The sequence below is a fragment of the Babylonia areolata genome, chromosome 35 (genome assembly GCF_041734735.1).
Source record: "Babylonia areolata isolate BAREFJ2019XMU chromosome 35, ASM4173473v1, whole genome shotgun sequence".
In the NCBI taxonomy this organism is placed as follows: Eukaryota; Metazoa; Mollusca; class Gastropoda; order Neogastropoda; family Buccinidae; genus Babylonia; species Babylonia areolata.
Window position 1 is genome coordinate 1,806,391 of NC_134910.1, and position 21,614 is coordinate 1,828,004.

General features: G+C 44.8%; 1 protein-coding gene across 1 annotated transcript; it reads left to right on the forward strand.

The window, feature by feature from the left end:
* Positions 1-3,961: 3,961 nt before the first annotated feature.
* LOC143277756 (relaxin receptor 2-like) lies at positions 3,962-19,975 on the forward strand. Its single transcript, XM_076582659.1, has 4 exons — positions 3,962-4,075; positions 6,022-6,230; positions 6,592-7,641; positions 19,705-19,975. The coding sequence occupies exons 1-4, from the start codon at positions 3,962-3,964 to the stop codon at positions 19,973-19,975; spliced, it is 1,644 nt and encodes a 547-aa protein (XP_076438774.1).
* Positions 19,976-21,614: the final 1,639 nt, after the last annotated feature.

Sequence of the window (21,614 nt, forward strand, 5' to 3'; positions counted from 1 at the left end):
GAGACCCATGTGCACTAACAGTGCAAGATTCATCAAATGAGAATGACTTCCCAACACTCCGAGAGTGGGTTGTAATAGCAGTGAACTCGTTAGAATGTGGAGAGACTGCAAGCATCGACAACACCCCTGCAGAAATTTTGAAACCTGGTGGACAGACAGCAATGGGCATCCTAACTGCAATATGCAACAAAATCTGGGACACAGGCATACGGCCCACGCCTTTGACCCAGTCAATTATGATCACCCTTCCCAAGAAAGGAAATCTCCAACACTGCCAGAACTACCACACCGTCACTTTGATCAGCCTCACAAAGTGATGCTCGAATCATTCTGAGCAGATTGTAGCCGTAAGCAGATACCTTCATTGCTGAAGAGGAGGCTGGATTCTACAAAGGCAGAAATATCATCAAACGGATCTTTAACCTGTGTATCCTTTGCGAAAAACTCTTCCAACACCAGAGTGAATTTTAACACGGTTTCATAGACTTCAAGAAGGCGTTTGACAGAGTCTGACAGGAACCATTATGGGCCACAATGAAAAAACATTAACATTGGGCACAAGCCATCAATACTATCCAGCAATTATATTCCAAAGAAATCAGAGTGGTACTCACTATTGTAGAGTGGTTCCATACTTCCGTTGGAGTTCATCAGGGATGTTTTCTGGCTCCTACACTGTTCAGCATATTCCTGGAACACGTCATGGCTGACGCCCTTGAAGATCATATCAGCAGAGTCAGCATCGGAAGAAGAAACACCACGAACCTTCGCATTGCAGACGATATTGACGGCTTGGCAGGTAGTGAGCTAGAACTCACCAATATTCTTTAAAGACTGGATGAAACATCGACAAGATATGGCATGGAATCAGCGCCGAAAAGACCACGTTGATAACCTGCCACAACACCACCATCACTGCTGATATAAATATCCAGGGGCAGAAGCCAGGAACTGTTCAACAATTTACCTCTCTGGGATCCGTCGTCAGCAATGAAGGATCCAAACCAGAAATCCTCTCAATGGAAACACAGACAATATCAGCACTGTCCAAACTGAAACCAGCTGGAAAGACAGAAAGAAACACAAGATCAGATTCCTGCATGCACTGATAATTTCCATCTTCCTGTATGCCTGCCAGACATGGACCCTCACGGCGGGTTAGGAGAGAATGGTTCAAGCCAAAGAAATGCGATATTATTGCAAGTTACTAAACTTTAGCACACCGATCAAACCACCAATGAACAAGTGCACCGAACCACTAAAACAGCTCATTGGAACATATTAAGATCTGCTGACACCAGTTAAGAAATGAAAGCTACGGTGGTTTGGCCAAGTAACGAGATTCAACGGTCTTGCCAAAACAATCATCCAAGAAACTGTTGAGGAAGGGAGATGGAACGCAAGAGAGAAAAAAAACAACAACATGGACTGAAAACATTGAAGAATCGAGAGGAAAACCTCTAAACCCAAGCTTTGACACAACGGGCATATGTGGAGGAATCTGGTGAACAGCTCTTCTGTGCGGCTTCCCACTGACTCTTCACAGAGTTGTAGAAGAAGAAGAAGAAGAAGAAGAAGAGAAGATGAAGAAGAAAATGAGTATAGAAAAGATGAGAAAAGAGGATGGTCACACATTCTCAGTTGTTAAAAAGAAAAAAAAGAAGCAGCAAAGACAGAAAGAACGTATGAGGAAAGGGAGAGAAGGAGGGAAGAGAATGACAGTGAGGGAAAGGGAGAAGGAATGTCCAGGAATGTATGTGTAATTGTCTTGATGTCTACGTCATTGTGTGTGCGTGCATGCATGTGTGCGCGCGTGAGTGTTAGTGTTAGTGTGTGTGTGTGTGTGTGTGTGTGTGTGTGTGTGTGTGTGTGCGTGCGCGCGCGCTCTCTCTCTGATGGAAGAAAAAGCATTCCAGATTCACACCTTTTAATGAGAACTGGAGTTACCAAGAGATGAGTCAGTCTGTGTAGTGTCAGTGGGACTTCCACAGGGAAGTATCTGTCAGTCCTGAATGACAGGAACAGGTCACTGGAGTCCATGGGCAGGGTATTGTCCCAGTGGACAGTACAGGAGTGGTACTGCAGGAGGAAAGCATGATGTTTCAAAGCTGAAGATTGGAGAAGCGTGAACAGAGAGTTGAGGGTGATAAAACAACAGTGGCAACATGTTTCATTTTCCCTGCACTACAGCCCCTCCCTCTAAAAGTTCACAAGTGCATTTTGTTTTATTCGTGTCTAGTAAAGAGAGCATGAATATAACGTGGATTCACTCTGGGCCAAATGGATCAGAGGATCAGTGTGTCACAACTTGTGACGACAGTTAGGGCGTGTGGCCCGTCTTCGTTTTTCTCCACCCTCCTTTCACTTTCCCTCCTTCTCCCATCCTTCAGTTCGGGTAGAAATCTCGAATTGCGCACGAACCACGTGCATGCATGTTACTCAGCTCACCTGAGCGAATATGAAATATTGTTGGGCAGCAACAATATTCGAGGCTTTTGCAGCCCGACTGCCGTAGTGTACGGGTCGTTCCTGTTGTTGGTGGGGTAGCTACCCCGACGTCTTGGCACCAGTTGAAGTGAGGGCCGCCTGTCCTCCGTTGGAGCCACTTCGGTGTTTCTTCGTGTGTCGTCGTCGTCGTGTCTTTGTGGTGGTCGTTGGTGTACGCTACCTGTGGCAGGTAAGAAGCCACTTGTCTACTTAGCTTGGTTGTATTTCTATCAGGGATGTAGGTGTGTAAGAGGTAGAGGTTCGACAAGAAAGAAAGGTGTACGTTAGGTTTTGACACAATCTTATTTCGTTATTTACTTGTATGCTACCACTGCGTGAATATGTACTTCTTCTTGTGTCGGTTAACATTTTTGCCAATTTTATTATTGAGTTTTAAAATAATAGTTTTACCTTAGTTCACTGTTGTGTAAAACTGGGCGTTGGCTCTGTATGATAGGTGTAGAGAGTGTGAGTGCCGTATGAGTTCTGTAATTCGTCTTGTCAATGGAATTATATTCCGGCTTTGTATTTTGAATGTGCGGTACATTTGTTGGTTTTGTTAATTATCGTTAGAATTAGTATTGCTCAGTATGGGGGAATCATTCCGTAATGTTCCAGCTCTCGCTGTGTGCTGGGTGTACCGGGCCTTTCGTCTGGTGACCCAGATCTTCACCCCGTCCTGCCCTGTGACTGGTGTCCTGGGTCTTTGCCCCTTCCTGCCCTGTGACTGGTGTCCTGGGTCTTCGCCCCTTCCTGCCCCGTGACTGGTGTCCTGTGTTCCGGGCCTTTTGACTTGCAGCCTGGTCCTTTGCTTGGCACTGTATGCTGAGTCCTGGCACCTAGGCCTTTTGACTGGGGGCTTGTGCCTTTGGTCGGACCCGCCGAAGTTCGTCTGGTACCGTGTGTCAGTTTTTTTTTCTTTTAAGAGGAAAACTTCCTGAAGCCGCCAAAGATTAAAGCGCGAACATGTGTACCTGTCCTGGTTTTGGGTGGTTCGTCTTTTCCTTGAGTGTGTGGAAAATCGCTTTTGATTACATTTAGGAGAATCGGTAGTTTTGTATGCGACTTCTGTTCGTTTCTTCTCTTTTTTGTAATTGTGGTATACGTTTTTTTGTTTATTTTGCAAGCATAGGCTGTGTGTGTAAGGTTGCGTGAGTGGGATAGCAGAGCGGAAGATAATAAATTTTGTGTGGACGAGAAATATCTATTGTGTTTGTGTTGTCGGGTGAACTGGGTTGGGTGTTAGGTTTTAAAACAGTTCTCGACCTCTTCCCTAGGGGGGTCGTGACACAGTGTGTGAGTGTTAATACCGTTGAACGTTCATGCACATACAGATATAAAGGTACGATGAGCACTTTTGTTTAAGCACTGTCTTGTTTGGGATTATGATTCTGCTTCTGTTGTCTTCCAGTTATACAATCCCCACACTCTCTGTCGGATACCATCAGACACAGGTCTAAGGGAGAGAATCACCATGCCCACCAACCTCAGCATCACATCATTACCTGCGACGCTCGTGACGTGTCCTTTGAAGCACGTGACGCACGTGTCTCTGGCCTGTGACCCCCACAGTCTGTGCCAGAGGAAAGTAAGGCACAGAGGTGTGTCACAAACACAGATGTGCCAAGTTTCAGTGACACTCAAAGCTCCTTACTTCAAATGCACGTTGACCAGCGAACACGTGCCGTACAGTGTTGTGTGTGACTGGCGTCAGGACTGTGGTGATAACAGTGATGAATCGTTCTGTCAGTTCCCGCCTTGTGGAGATGGTGTCTTTGACTGTGGCCAGGGACAGGTGGGTGGTTCTGTTCAGTGGTCTGTTTTTCTGTCTGTCTGTTGTCTCCGACAGTGTCAGTGTGACTGACTGTGTCCCACTCCCTCTTTTACCCACCCCCGTCCCCCCAGCTCACTCTCTGTGACCTCACATTTCACTAGATTGTAATCAGTTTTTTTTATGCTGGATAAGTAAACGACTGTTTAAATTTTATAAATCTTAGGCGAATACCCCTGTTTATGCCATCACAGCAAACTTTTTTTTTACACGTCCTTAATTAATCCTTGATGTTTATATCCTTTTACTCTATGGAATCAACCTTCTAAAAACTGTATAAATAAAAGCAGATATCTTTGTCTAAAATCATTACATTATTAATTACTTTTGAGAGATGCGTGTAGTCATCAAAATTGAAGCATTGACCTTATGTAGAGAGCACTGTCTAATTCCTACCTTGCTGATGTTGATCTCACACTGGATTGATAGTTAACAAAAGAACCCCTTTTGAAACACACACTTTGGTGAAAACAGAATATTAGTTACAATATCTAGAACTGATTTCATAAAATCGAAATGGAAATAAGTGCTTGAATGAAAATTACATCTCTTGAAATTAAGATAATATACATCTATGTAACACTGCACTATCGCTTGTATTTCACTGCATTGTAATTTACTCGTATTTTCAGATATCATTAAAAACCAGGTGGTGAATTGAGATGGCAGGGAAAATGAACACTTTTCATAAGAAACATTATCTTGATTAACTCTTCTGTTTTGCTGTACGGACATTCTGTTATGCCTGACTGGACACTGATTGGTGGTTCCTGTCTTGTAAAGCATATCTCCTGCATCTTTCTGACGTTCAGGAGGAAGGTGGCAGAATGGTTAAGACGCTCAGCTGCCAATACAGAGAGTCCGTGAGGGTGTGGGTTCGAATCCCGCTCTCGCCCTTTCTCCTAAGTTTGACTGGAAAATCAAACTGAGCGTCTAGTCTTTCGGATGAGACGATAAACCGAGGTCCCGTGTGCAGCACGCACTTGGCGCACTGAAAAAGAACCCATGGCAACGAGAGTGTTGTCCTCTGGCGAAATTACGTAAAATGAAATCCACTTTCATAGGTACACAAATATGTAAGCATGCACTCAAGGCCTGACTAAGCGCGTTGGGTTATGCTGCTGGTCAGGCATCTGCTCAACAGATGTGGTGTAGCGTGTATGGATTTGTCCGAACGCAGTGACGCCTCCTTGAGAAAGTGAAACTGAAACTGAAAATCTGACGTTCTTTGTGTGTGTCTGTTCCTCCTCCTCCTCCTTCCCATCATCTTACTCGTTTAGCTCTCTGTTGTTCGCGTTTTTCAGTGCATCAGTAACGAACAGGTGTGTGATGACGTTGTCAACTGTAAGATACAACACGACGAGAAGGACTGTGGAACAAAATCGGAAAAACCAGTCTTTATTTTTAATGTGACTAACCCTCCTGCCATCGTCAATTTCGACAGACCAGGAAGTTTCACTTTAATTCCTCTCCCTGGAAACTCCACCCGCTGTCCAGAAACACACTACCAGTGTCCTGGCAATGGGTATTGTCTGCCTGTGTACACCAGGTGCAATGGTATGAGTGACTGCCCGGGTCACGAGGATGAAGCTGAGTGTGACATGTACACATGTGAAGGGTTTTACCGATGTCGTGGGTTGGACAGACAGATATGCATGCATCCAGATCACCTGTGTGATGGCTGGCCTCAGTGTCCACAACAGGACGATGAAATGGCGTGTGAGGTGACTAAGTCGTGTCCTGATCGCTGTGTCTGTTACGGAAAGACGTTCAGCGACAAATGGCTATTTCACGCTGACACCTTCCCCAGTATACGTTATCTGGAGGGCAGGGGGAGTGGACTGACCTTAACTACCATCACAAACCAGACCATGCTGATTTATCTTGGTGCTGGAGCATGTGGCTGGACAGGGTTTAGCGACATACATCTGCCAAATCTCCAAGTTTTAGACATAAGCGATAATTCAGTACACTGTAATCAGCTTTGATCACTTTTCACAGTTACGTCAGCTTAAAGAACTGGATCTCTCAGGCAACCCATTGTCATCTGGAATTTCTGGTGTCAACATACGCCACAGAATGACATCTCTCTTGTTTCTCAATCTTTCTGGCGTTTCCAATGACTTTTCCCTCTTACACATTTTATCAGATTTTATTCCTGTGATTGAAATTATCGACTTTTCCCACAGCAAATTGAACACTCTGCAAGGAAGAGGTTTGTTTAGAAATATTAAAAAGCTATATTTGAAAGACTGTCCTATATCTGACTTCAGTCCTAATTTCATGAAGGAAATGGACAATCTGCAACAGCTGATTGCTGACAACTTCAAGCTGTGCTGTCCTGCTGTACTACCTGACGAATTTATGGGAAAATGCATCGTGCCAGCTGATGAAATCTCGTCCTGTGATAATTTGTTGAAAGCTGGTTCTTACAGAGCTGCTCTGGCCATCTTTGCTATGTCTGCTTTGTTGGGAAATATGTGTAGTTTTGTTTACCGACTATGGTTCTCATCAGCCAAACTTAAGGTTGGTCATGCAGTGTTTGTCATTCATCTGTGCTTGTCAGACTTTTTCATGGGTGTCTACTTATTGATAATTGGATTGGCAGACCATGTGTATGCTGGAGATTACCTGTGGAAGGAGTCATACTGGAAGAGAAGCACAGTGTGTAGTATTTCAGGATTTCTCTCCCTTTTGTCCTGTGAGGTATCATCGATCCTCATCTGCCTCATCACTCTGGATCGTTTTCTGGTCATCTGCTTCCCGTTCAGTCGGCTTCGTTTTGGATCCACGTCAGCTCACGTGGCCTGCACTGTCAGCTGGGGACTGGGGATGGTCCTGGCCTCAGTCCCTCTACTCCCTGTGACGTCACACTGGGGATTCTACAGCCAGACAGGACTCTGCATTCCTCTGCCAGTCACTAGAACTGACTTTCCTGGTCGTCACTACTCTTTTGCTGTCATGATTGTGTTCAACTTTGTTCTATTTGTGTTGATTTCTGTAGGCCAGGCCCTTATCTACTGGTCAGTCAGAGCCAACACTATGTCAGATGGTGGAGCAAAGAGCAAAGACAACGTCGTTACAAAGGACAAAACCAGATCCAAAGAGGCCACCGTCGCCCGTCGTCTTCTGATCATTGCCATGTCAGACTTTCTGTGCTGGTTCCCCATTGGCGTCTGTGGACTCTTGGCAAAGCTGGACCTTCCTGTTCCAGGGGAGGTCAACACAGCCATGGCTGTTTTCGTTCTGCCATTCAACTCTGCTCTGAACCCTTTCCTTTACACGTACACGATCCTGAGAGAGAAACGCCGCAAAGAGAACAAGTCTGAATTGCTAAGTTTAATTAGTGCACAGATAAAAACAGAACTGAACGCTCTCAATCGCTGATATGACTATCCAGTACATAATGGAACAGAGTTCCTTTGTAATCTTAGAAATAAAATATTCACAATTACAATCTGTAATGTCTACATGTTTTATGCATCAGTCTATTTGCATAAACATACATTATGATGAAATTGATTATTGGTAACCTGGGCATTTCAGGAACCCGTTTTTTGTTCACGTTGCTGCACGGAGGGCTTTAAAACAGATTTGCTGCTCAACATGTGAATTAGTTATTGTTATGCTTATGTTCGTGATTTTGAAAGCGAGCATCTATCGAGGCAGTGATTTAGCCACATTACTGTTATGCTTTCATTCATGATTGTGAAAGCGAGCGCCAATTCAGGCAGTTACATCAGCTACATTTTTTGCTGCCCCATTATCTGCACCGTTTCAGTGGCATTACTCCCACGCCGCTCATTTAGATTCCCCCATACACGGCCACACCTGGGTTCGTCCGTCACAGTTCCAGCGTCGACAGTCCGCAGGGAACCATCGATGTTAGGTTGCCAGGAGGCCACACACCAGAGGAGACCCTGCACTGCTGCTGAGTCACTTCGGTGGTGTTCAGTGGTGCCTGTTCTGATTTAACGTACTTAGGACACCACCTACTAAGCCCCTACTAACGACAATAATAGTTTAGTCGCGGAGCCAGACTGAGTAAGCGTCCCTCCCAGAGTGGAGACCGCCACCACGTCCCTCAAACAACAGCCCCCCATAAATCTGCCGACACAGGACTCACCCGAAGCACGGAAGTGGAGGGGTATCGAAACTGAGGTCACCATGAGAGCAGGGCATGAAAGGCCACAGACTCTGAGACTATTTTGTTTATATTAATGATGATGGAGGAAGAGGATGACGATGACGATGTTGCTATGGAGGTCCATTTTGGTTTTGGGACTGCGTGACAAGGCTGTACTCTACGCTTCCTATCATAATGATATCCCGGCGTTAACCAGGCCCGAGAGATACAGACACTTGCATTGCTGGTCAAGTAATTAGAGCAACACACCCAAAGACGCATCCTTGAAGTGTATGACACTCGACTGTGTGGTCCCAGTCTCCCCATTTAAGCCCACAGCACACTCAACTCTGGGTAGGAGCCGGCCACGGGCCGAAAAACCCACCTCCGCTGGGATTCGAACCCGCGTCCTCCCAGCCGTCAATCCGCGACGCTAACCACTTCGCCACGGCGGCTGGTTTCAGCTACGTTATTTGTTACGCTTTCGTTCGTGGTTTCCAAAGCGAGAAACTATATGTAGTGATGGAACAGGGGTGTCATATTCCCTGGTGTTGTACGAACCTAGCTGTCTGTCGTTTTGTGTTGCCCACATCTTCCACACACACACACACACACACACACACAGAGTGTAAGACAATGTAGAAGTTTATAAGTGTTCAACAGGGACCCCTCACTGACAGAGGCACACTCGCAAACGCCAACACACACACACACACACACACACACACACACACTATATCTATTTCTTTTGTGCACTTGTGCTCGTTCAATATTTGTCTCTCACTCTCTGTCTCTTCTGCCTCGCCTTCAAACTGATTTATGGGTCCAACAAGTGTTGCTGGCAAGTGATACCGAGTTACAGTCAACGCTTTATTGATCATGTGACTGCAACGAGCGAAGAGCTGTATCATTGCATGTGAACCCCTCCTCTCTCTCTCTCTCTCTGTTTCTTTATCTTTCTGTTTCTCTGTCTCTCTGTCTGTCTTTGCCTCTCTGTCCATCTGTATCTGTCTTTGCATCCCTATGACTGTCTGTCTATGTCTGTCTGTCTCTGTCTCTCTCTCTGTGTTTCTCTGTCTGTCTCTGTCCATCAAAATCTCTTTTTTTGCATCCCTATGACTGTCTGTCTGTATGTCTGTCTCTCTTTCTCTGTGTTTCTGTCTCTGTCTCCGTCTTTGCCTGACTCTGTCTCTGTCTCTGTCTTTGCCTGACTCTGTCTCTCTGTCTCTGTCTTTGCCTGACTCTCTGTCTCTCTCTTTGCCTGTCTCTGTCTTTGCCTGACTCTGTCTCTCTGTCTTTGCCTTACTCTGTCTCTCTGTCTCTGTCTTTGCCTGTCTCTGTCTTTGCCTGACTCTGTTTCTCTGTCCATCTGTCTTTGCCTGTCTCTCTGTCTCTCTGTCTCTGTCTTTGCCTGACTCTCTCTGTCTTTGCCTGACTCTGTCTGTCTCTGTCTTTGCCTGACTCTGTCTCTCTGTCTCTGTCTTTGCCTGACTCTCTGTCTCTCTCTTTGCCTGTCTCTGTCTTTGCCTGACTCTGTCTCTCTGTCTTTGCCTTACTCTGTCTCTCTGTCTCTGTCTTTGCCTGACTCTGTCTCTCTGTCTCCGTCTTTGCCTGACTCTGTCTCTGTCTTTGCCTGACTCTGTCTCTGTCTCCGTCTTTGCCTGACTCTGTCTCTGTCTCTGTCTTTGCCTGACTCTGTCTGTCTCTGTCTTTGCCTGACTCTGTTTTTCTGTCTCTGTCTTTGCCTGACTCTGTCTCTCTGTCTGTCTTTGCCTGACTCTGTCTCTCTGTCTCTGTCTCTGTCTTTGCCTGGCTCTGTCTCTCTGTCTCTGTCTTTGCCTGACTCTGTTTCTCTGTCTCTGTCTTTGCCTGACTCTGTTTCTCTGTCTCTGTCTTTGCCTGACTCTGTTTCTCTGTCTCTGTCTTTGCCTGACTCTCCGTTTCTCTGTCTCTGTCTCCGTCTTTGCCTGGCTCTGTCTCTCTGTCTCTGTCTTTGCCTGACTCTGTTTCTCTGTCTCTGTCTTTGCCTGACTCTGTCTCTCTGTCTCTGTCTTTGCCTGACTCTGTCTCTCTGTCTCTGTCTTTGCCTGTCTTTGCCTGACTCTGTCTCTCTCTGTCTCTGCCTGACTCTCTCTGTCTCCGTCTTTGCCTGACTCTGTCTCTCTGTCTCTGTCTCCGTCTTTGCCTGACTCTGTCTCTCTGTCTGACTCTCTGTCTCTCTGTCTCTGTCTCCGTCTTTGCCTGACCCTGTCTCTCTGTCTCCGTCTTTGCCTGACTCTCTGTCTCTCTGTCTGTCTCCGTCTTTGCCTGACCCTGTCTCTCTGTCTCCGTCTTTGCCTGACCCTGTCTCTCTGTCTCCGTCTTTGCCTGACTGTTTCTCTGTCCATCTGTCTTTCTTTGCATCCCTATGACTGTGTTAATCTGTCTGTTTCTCTTTCTCTGTGTCTCTGCCTCTCTCTGTCTCTGTCCTTGCCTCTCTCTGTCCCTCCATTACTCTTTCTTTGCACCCCTATGTCTGTCTGTCTGTGGGAGGGTGAGGGGAGGGGGGGGGAACCGGGAGGAAACTTTGTATTCCTGTCAGTCATGTCGCATATATTTTATATTTTTTATACGTCAGCAAAAAGCAATAATTATGAATAACTCTGCTGCATCAAATGATGCGCCATGTCGTCCATTTTCAATAATCTCTCGAGCAAACTCGCTAATAAACAAAGAAAATAAAACAGGGCAAAGTTCATCCCATTGTTTCACGCCTTTAGTACATATCGATAACATAATCTGATATCCTACCGACCACATCCTTAAAGACTGTAGGACGCATGCAGCATCCAGGAGGAAGTACTGGCCAACACCGACAGCAGTGGAAGCCAAACTGTACGGCACCCTGGAGGAGCTGCGACGGACGGCAGCCTTCATCGAGGACACCGGGCTGCTCATCTAATGGGAGGCGAACGAGGAAAAAAGAAGATAGACAACATGTTCCTTATCAGAGAGAGAGAGAGAGAGAGAGAATGAATGAATGTTTATTTTCCAACGGTAAAGATATTAGCACTTTGGCCGACTTACACATCTGCCGTTCTAAGAGACACACAAACATGTACGCATATAAGAGAGAGAGAGAGAGAAACACGCACACACACCAAAGAGAGAAACACGCACACACACCAAAGAGAAACACGCACACCAAAGACACACAAACACTAGAGACATACACACACTAGAGACACACACACACTAGACACATACACAACCAACACACCGACAGCTTCACCAAGCAAAAACAAAATTGAACTGCAGATCAGGACTCGCTGTAAAAGTTTATTGCCTTACATCTTTATCACAGATCGATACCAATGATCGTTTCGATGTACAACAGAATCATATCACTACAAAGCCACATGAGCACTAGGATAGCTACGGATGATACCACTCACTGAGATTAACACACTGTACACGCTAGGTATACAACGAGTGTACAGTATAGTGTTCAACAAGGAATAAACCACCCTCTTCCATATGTATCAAGGCGATACAGAGTTAGACATGACATAATAATGACATCAGTCTGCATTACTTTCGGCAAAACATATCTAACACAAAAAAGATCTAAAATGGAAATACCTTAAACTGGTTTTTAACAAATGCACACAGGTGTACGTTTCACTCTCCCAAAAAATGTGCTAAGAGCGAATTTCAATACATGTTACATATTTGCTGTCACCGATATTTATACAAAAAAAAAGTTCTACAATCTTAGAAGGGCACAGAAACCCCCCCCCCCCGACCCCTCTAAAAAAAAAACTAACCCAAACAAGCACAAAAAGAAAAGAATAAAAGCATGTGTTGTCAACATTATCAAACTCTGTACAAAAAAAAAACACTCTACGCGAGTATAATCACCAGACAAACCACACATGCATATTTCAAGACAATAATGCTATGGTTCCTTCGACACACTCAAAACAATCGTGACTATATTACAGGGCAAGGAATGAACTGTGAGAGGTGTCAAAGAAAGATAATTGATCCCGAGGGGTATGCGCGGAAATCGGAATGTGGACTCCCCCCACCCCCCGTCCCCCACCCATAAGTGACGTTCAATGACGTATGCATGCATGCAGCTGGGTGCGTGGGGAGGGAGGAGGGAGAGGGCCATGAGGGTATGTAAGTAGGTAGAAAGATATTGCTTCAGAGACAGGTGAACTGGCGCAACTGACCGTATAGCTGAAATGGTCAAGACACACACACACACTCCACACACATACACCCCCCCCCACACACACACACACACATCCGTAACAGCATGATGCATGCAATGCGTATTGCTATGAATGAAATACAAAACCTGTTGCCTGATTATAATATAACCGAACATCTCATCGACGAGAATATATATACACACAGACGTCAACTGATCATCAAAGAAAACTAAGGCCTGATAACATATGTACATAGATACAATGCCTGTGCGCAGGTCCGCTTAAAAAAAATTTTTTTTAAACCTGACCACACGTATTCTGCGCGAAAGAAACCATGTCTTAACCCATTCAGACCCCCTTCCCTTGCCATACTGATGGCGGAAAAGCATAGGAAATATTGAAACCTGCCCACCTCGGACCCCCCACCCCCATCTCCCAGCCCCCTGGTCCCCCTCCTCCCCCTCCAAATTGGCATGTACAGACACAGCTGGAAATACTGTAGACGTTAGTTCCCTTTGCTTTCAAATTAAACAAGGAGGCCAGGAGATGAAATGATTAACAAATAGTAAAGAGTGGTAACTCTCTCCAGTCACATGGTACAAAACTTCACGTCAGTGTTGCTTACGCTTACGAAGTTGTGTACCTTGTGAATGGAGAGTTACCACTCTTTACTATTTGTTGACCCTTTGCTTGCAGTTTATAAATGTGCAGAAGGATGGAAACCGTTTTTTTTTTTTATTAAAAAAAAATGAAGCAAACTTCAACGTCGAAACATTGCAGTTGAGTTAGGTTAAAAAAAAAAAAATGCACCCCCCTCGAAAACTGAGTATGGCTGCCTACATGGCGGGGTTAAAAACAAAACACCAACAACAAACGGTCATACGCATAAAAGCCCACTCGTGTACATTACGAATGAACGTGAGAGTTGCAGCCCACGAACGAAGAAAAAGACGAAGATGTGTGTGGTCCCTTTGCCTTTTAGGCAGATTGACTTAAGTTTACATTTGGGCCAACAGCAAAGTGATAGCTGTATTATCAATGGTTTCTCCAGTCAATGGGAAACCATTTACGGCTTAGTCTTTTGTGAAGGACTATGACTCTCAAACTAGGAGGCAAAATTGCACTGGCTCTTAGTGCTGCGGCCTTGTGGGCTAGTTGGCCTTTGGGAACCATCCCAACGCCGACTGTCCTAAAACCCTCTTGGCCGAGAGAGTGGGGATGTAACTTGGGCAAGACACTCTCCACTATAATCAAATTCTAGCCCAAATAGTCGGAACAGCAGTTGCCTCCTCTGCTGTTCTGATGGTCATAGTCGGACACGACTGACTATCATATATATATATATATATATATATATATATAGACGGTAGGGGCAGTGTATTCACACCCACTGTAACTTTGAAATCATCAAATACCATACACGTGAAAAGACTACCGCTATAGCTTCTGCTGCTGTTGCTACTGCTACTATTACCATCTCTGCACAGTCGACAGTATTTTCTCCCCCACTATGGACACAAACATCATGCCTCGTGAATACCACGAGTTCTTCAACAGTGAATCAGAAAGTCCAATGCTTAACCGATTCTGCCTCCACTAGACCTCGAGTGGTGGTCTGGACACTAGTCATTCGGATGAGACGATAAACCGAGTTCCCGTGTGCAGCATGTACTTAGCGCACGTAAAAGAACCCACGGCAACAAAAGGGTTGTTCCTGGCAAAATTCTGTCGAAAAATCCACTTCGATAGGAAAAAACAAATAAAACTGCACGCAGGAAAAAAAAAAAAAAAAAAAAAAAAGGGTGGCGCTGTAGTATAGCGACGCGCTCTCCCTGGGGAGAGCATCCCAAATTCCACACAGAGAAATCTGTTGTGATAAAAAGAAATACAAATACAAATACTGTGGGCGGGGGCAGAGGGTGGGGCTGGGGATGGGGAATGTGGACTGGCTTGGCCTTTAAATTCGTCAGGTAAAGTAAAGCCCCGAGTCAGGACACGGCGAGGACCGCCGCCCCCCCGCCCCCCCTCCCCGGACCGGCAGCCAGGACTTGGTAGTCCCCGCTGGGTCACAGGAACAACGCCTCGGCCACATCACCCGTCATGGATAAGACCACAGCCACGAACGACTTGACCTTAAGGGCGAAACGCCGATAGGTCGTTAACTCACTCACTCACGAAGGTCCGAGACGTGTTCCCGATTCACGAGCACACGGTCAAGGTGACCGCACATGACCCTGCTGGAACTAAAATCAGGTTGGTAAAAAAAAGAAAAAAAAAGAAAAGAAAAAGAAAACAATTGAACAAATCAAAATAAATGAATGAATAAATAAGTGAACGAATAGATAAATAAATCATCAAATGAATAAATAGATAACTACAGAACTAACTGAATAAATGAATGAAGAAATAAGTAAAATAGGCAAGTCAATGAACAGAAAGATAATGATGCTTCCGAGATAACTTGAAAAGAAAATATATCTGTCTAGATAGACACACACACACACACACACACACACACACACACATATATATATATATATATATATATAGACACGCACACACACATACATCTATCTATATATATACATATACAGAGAGACAGAGAGAGGGAGAGAGGTGAATCGTGCACTCTAGTGGTCCTGGACCCTTGCAGGTGACTGAAGCAGGCACGGCAGACCGTAAAATATAAGAATAAAAACAGCAACAGCCATTCAGTCTCTTAACCCCCCCCCAAAAAAAAACAACAACAACAAAACAAACCTGTTTGTCTTTTCTTTCGTTCTTTTTTAAATTTTTTTTTTTTATAAAGAAATTAAAAGACTGTTGATCTAACTATCTAGTTAACTAGCTGTGTGTGTCTGTGATAGTATTATTTCTTTTTAATACTTTGACGATATTTAGATGAGTACGAGCGGAGTATATGGTTACTTTCATGAGGCACCTGCGTGTTTTTTGTTTTCACACACACACGCGCGCGCGCGCGCGCGTATATATATATATATATATATGTGTGTGTGTGTGTGTATACATGCATATCAACCTTTGGCACGCTTCTCGCGACCACTGATTGTTCTGTCACATTTTCTGACCAGAACGTACAGAGGATGAAACAGTTTAGGCATCGTCCCGACAGTATTCCGCCGTGTTCTAGGTGCATTGACTTCGTTGTGCCTTTCTAAGACGAGCTTCTCATAAAAAAAAAACCCCAACAGGGTGCAAGGTTTAAAAGGGTGGATGCACGGACACGTTGTTTTAAATTAACGCGCTCAGCAACATTGTGGCAGCGATACAAAGCTTTGACGCTGACCGCCGAATCTAGTGTGCGACGGGCCTTAAGATTCTCTCCCCCGCCCCGCCCCCCACCCAACAGCACGGAAATGGCAACGTGGTTATCGTTCTTGACTTCTGTCTGGGCGGACTACGGGGGAAGGGGGGGGGGGGGGGGGGTGAGGGGAATTCGGCAAGACTGCGTTTGAGTCTTACGACTCATTTGACTGACCAATAGCGCTCTTCAGACCACGTTATTCAGCGGTGGTGTCTGTAAGTGTTATAAGTGTTTCGTTGGTCGAGGATATGGGAGTCTTAATAATTATGTAAACCATTGTTGACGGAATGCTAGTACTCACACAAGCCAAGCTGGCAACTGAGTGGTGTTTATTTACAAAGTTCGGGGATGGAGACGATGCGAACTGCTTTTATTTTAATGAAACACATACAGCATCGAACGTAATGCGTCTAACATTCCGAGCAGATGATAGCAGGAACGAATCACGATTATCATGGGATATTTATAAATGAATGCACTCGTTACTCTTCCGATACAAAGATTGTCGGTATTTGATGTTACATAACAGATATATAAACAAGACAAAAACTCATTGATAATCATCACACATGATCAAAAGAACATCAACATAGGTCAACGTGACAGTGATCAATAATGTTATTGAAATGATTGCTAGAGTTTATCACGCATGATCAAAAAACTATCAACATATGTCAACGTGACACTGAAAACTCATCAATATTTATCACACATGATCAAAAGAACGTCAACATTGGTCAACATGACACTGATCAATAATGTTATTGAAACGATTGCACCTAGCAACAACAATTACGTCGATAACAACAACAACAACAAAAAATTGGCACTCATTTTCAATTGTAAAAACAACAACAACAACAACAACAACAACAAACCCAAGTAGGATGCTATTCACATTAACATTATTTAATCGACACCCATATTCATCATATAAAAAAAAAAACCCAACCAACCAAAACAAAACAATGTCGCTCTTCAGGTTAACGAATGACAGTCACTTGCCTCTGCCTCTGTAATAATGATCATGACAGGACATGACAGGACATGACAGCATATGACAGGACAGGACACGACAGGACATGACAGGATATGACAGGACAGGACACAGGACGTGACAGGACACATGACATGACAGGACATGACACGACATGACAGGATATGAATGACAGGACATGCCATGCCATGCCATGCCATGCCAGGACACAGGACATGACAGGTCATGACATAACAGGACACGACAGGTCAGGACATGACAGGTCAGGACAGGGCATGACTAGGTCAGGACAGGACAGGACAGGACACATGAAAACCCACACCAAACCAAACCAAATCCGAAAAGCAGTGAACTGGATACATGGCCCATCACATCATTATCGATGCACCGGAACAGGACAGGAACTTCAAAGCATAATACTGTCTGGATGGCGGCAAACAGTGGTTGAGGGGACACGGCGCAGTGTTAGAAACAGAGGAAGCATTTCGGTACTCACAGACACTGAATGTCACACGTTCTGGAAACAGTAACCCCCCCTTCCCCCAAAGAAAAACAACAAAAAACAACAAACAAACCAAAAACCCAACAAAACAAACCAAAACAACAACAAGAACAAAAAACAACAACAAAAAAACAACCCAACAAGAACACAACAACATTAGACTGATAACCTTGCATACTCAAATAACACTGCGCTACTTTTTTTTTCATGATGAAAGCAACAACAACACCACACACACACACTAACGATTATAATAATCATCACCATCATCAAGTTCATCAACATCGTTATCACCATAACCATCTCTCTTTCTCTAGAGGTACATAAATGAATAAATGATCACACACACACACACACACACACTGTTCGTAGACACTCAGTTGTGGTCTCATTAATTAAGCCTACTAGATGATGACTGCCCCCGCAGTCTCAAATATTCTAAAATACGAACCACGGCGATCGTTTAAAAAAAAAAAAAAAAAAAAAAAAAAAAAAAAAAGGTTACGCGGCCTCCTTGAACACGAGACAGTTACAAAGTTCTACAAACATTAGGGAAGAAAATAAAGAAAAAAATCCCCCCCCCGTCTCTTAACAATAAAAAAAGGCATTCGAATCGTGATAGACTATTAAAAAAATTCTGAGAGAGAGAGAGGGAGAGAGAGAGAGAGAGAGAGAGAGAGACAGAGAGAGAAAAGTCAGAAAAATATTTCCAGCAGATTTGTCAGAGGGTGTGAAACTGCGGTTAGGGGAATGGGGGTGGTGGTGGTAGTGGGGTAGGCGATGCGGGGTTAAGGGGCTTAGAGGAGGGGAAGTGTGGGAGGGAGGAGGGGAAGTGTGGGAGGGGGGAGGGGAGGAGGGGGTAGGCGGGGTAGGTAGAAGAAGGGGGTAGGGGAGGGGGGGTGTATATAAAATACGACATCGAAGGATCCCATTAATTAATCAAGACCAGGACTTCCAGCCCCCCGCCCCAACCCCCCGCCCCATCCATACTCCTCCCACACCCACCCCCCGCCCCCGCCCCCTTCAGAACAGCAGTCGAACGACCAAGTCTTCACCACCTCTTGTCATACAGCCCCAAGTCCGACTCACCTCACTCTCCGTTCCCAACGCTACCTTACGCTACGCTACGCTCACACGGGGGATAGAGGGGGTGCAGGGTAAGGTGTGTGTGTGTGTGTGTGCGCGCGTGTGTGTGTATGTGTGTGTGTGTGTGTGTTGGGGCTCATGTACGTTTATGTGTATTTGACTGTGCTTACCTATCTGTGAAACTGCATGTCTGATGCATATCTGTTATGCATATGTGTGTGTATGTGTGAATGTGTGTCTGTTTTAAAATTTTTTTTAAAAATTATTATTAAACATTTACTTATTTATCATCATTGTCTTTTTTTTATTAATTAATTTATCTATTTATTTTATTTTCATTATTATTATTATTTCTTTCTTTATTATATCATTATTTATTTATCTATTTATTTATTTATTTTATTTTATTTTATTATATCTATTTTTTCTCAAGGCCTGACAAAGCGCGTTGGGTTACGCTGCTGGTCAGGCATCTGCTTGGCAGATGTGGTGTAGCGCGTATATGGATTTTTCCGAACGCAGTGACGCCTCCTTGAGCTACTGAAACAAACTGAAACACACGGACACCCAGAGGACACAGCCAAGGCAACGCAATGCCCACACATTACAGCTGGGCCAGGCTGTATGTGGCGACCTTTGCACGGCTTTCAGTGTGTGAGATCCACTCTATTTACGCATACCCAGATTCAAACTCTCGACTGTTGGTGTCACGTGACCGGTTGAGGCCGAGGACCCACCTACACCCCGACCGGCCCCGCGCAATCTAATAAAAGAAAATTTAAGAAAAATGGGTCTCCGGATCCTCGCACGCTAAATTAGTGCAGCCAACGCCAAGAATTTATACACAATACCAAACTTTATCCACTCACTCACAGACATACTGACAACTGAAACAGCAATGAGGCCTAAACTATTTCCCTTAATCCCCCCCACCCCAAACTTACTAACCCGCTAATACAAATCGCCACATCATTTCAAGTTTTTTTTTTTTTTTTTGTGTTTAAGTGGGAATGAGAGAAAAATAAATAAATCACATTCGCTTGAACACACACACTCACCCCTCTTGTGCACTGCTCTCACACGTGCACACGCATCCTCTACCGTCCATGTACGGCTCGCATTGGTCCTGAACACGAGTGTCCATGCCACAGACGAACCAAGATGCCGGCGACAACTGAGAGTCCTAGTCCTTCTGCAGACAGGGCATGCAAAGCGGCAATCTTCATGTGCGTCGGGGACACCCCTGTGACAGACTCAGGGAATTCACAGGCGCAGGGAAAGCTGCGGGTGCCCAAGACAACGGCGGAGGCTGGGGAAGGTGGATTACGTGAGTCCAAGACGACCTTAACACCCGGGGAACGTGCGGGACTCGTCGGAACACTCTTCGGAGCTCACGAGCTCGTGAGGGAAAAAAAAACATAAGGGAGATTAAATCCCTGGAACTAGAACGTAGTTCCAGACCTCCTGGTCGGACACGGACCCAGGAAATGTAGTGGCACTGGAGGCCCCAAACCCGAACCGAATCGGCAAAAACCTCCTCATTCCAAAATGAACGCAGACGGACTGGAAAAGAAACCACCTCTCCCTGACTGGGTGCAACTGCCAGTGATTAAAGCATCTTACGATGCCCACGACATCGACAGGTGAGTTCTTATCAGACATGTAGCTCAGCTTAATAACGTACAGATGTACATGCACGAGAAAAAGAAAACCACCACCTGGGCTGACGATGAGGGAGGGAAGGAACACATACTCACGCGCGCGTACACACGCACACATGCACGCACGCGCAGAAAGAGAAAGAAAGGGAAAAGAAAAAAAAAGCAGCGAAAATCATGACGTATTCGAGGGGTCAAGTTGACCAAAATTTCCTTTTTTTCCAACACTACACTGTCGCACGGGACAGTTGGCCGCCGTTCTTTCTCTGTCTCTGGACCTTGCAATTGGAATGAACTTCCCCTTTCGCTTCGTCAAGTCTCCACACTCAGCTCTTTCAAGTCTGGCCTTAAAACCCACCTCTTTCCAAAATAGCCTCCCTTCCCTGCCTCTTCCTTGTCTTCAGTTTCTCCAGTTTTATAGTTATGCGTGCGTGAGAATGACTGGTGCGAAAGCGTTTTGATTTGTCTATGCACAAGATTCAGCGCTATATAAATACCATTATTATTATTATTATTATTATTATAGTTAAGACTGTTCTTACTAAAGTACTGTGGAAGTTCGCCGTGGAGTTAGGAACATTCTTATTAAAGTATCAGTATCAATATCAGTAGCTCAAGGAGGTGTCACTTTGCGTTCGGTCAAACTCATATACGCTACACCACATCTGCCAAAGCAGATGCCTGACCAGCAGCGCAACCTAACGCGCTTAGTCAGGCCTTGAGAAAAAAAGAAAAGAAAAACAACAACAAGAACAACAAAAAACAACAACAACAACAAAACCCCAACAAAATAAATATAAAAAAAGTATAAATACATAAAAATACTACTACTAATATCAATAAGGCGCAAAATTAAGCGAAAAAAAAGAAGAAAAAAAGACAACAATGATGATAAATAAGCATATTATTAAAACTATTATTAAAACACTCTTACTATAAAAAACAAACAAAAAAACAACCCCCCCCCCAAAAAAAAAACAAACAAAACTATGATCAAACTTCAGCGCCGCAAACATTTCCTCATGCAACCCCCATCACCCCTGGAGCGCAAGGGAAGAACAACCGGGGCATTACCTCTTTTTTTTCCCCCATACTGCCGGAATTCTGAGCACTCTGAGCACGGGATGAGGTTACTCCTGTCTGTCTGTCCGAACTCCATAGGCCAGGGGGGGAGTATTTCAGTGTGCGCTTTGAAAAGTACAGTATACTTACTCCCCTTGGGAGCGGGTCGGGCCTGTGTGAGATGCTCAGCTGTTTTACTGGAAGCTGGTTTATGGAGGAGGAGGGCGGTAGCGTGTGTGTGTGTGTGTGTGTGTGCGTGCGTGAGTGAGTGAGTGAGTGAGTGAGTGAGTGTGTGTGTGTGTGTGAGTGAGTGTATGTGTGTTTAGTTTGTTATGTAATGT

Coding starts and splice junctions, on each gene's coding strand:
- LOC143277756 (XM_076582659.1), top strand. CDS start 3,962: ATGCCCACCAACCTCAGCATCACATCATTACCTGCGACGCTCGTGACG. Junction 4,076..6,021: donor ACAGTCTGTGCCAGAGGAAA/GTAAGGCACAGA, acceptor TGTCCACAACAG/GACGATGAAATGGCGTGTGA. Junction 6,231..6,591: donor GGAGCATGTGGCTGGACAGG/GTTTAGCGACAT, acceptor ATCTGACTTCAG/TCCTAATTTCATGAAGGAAA.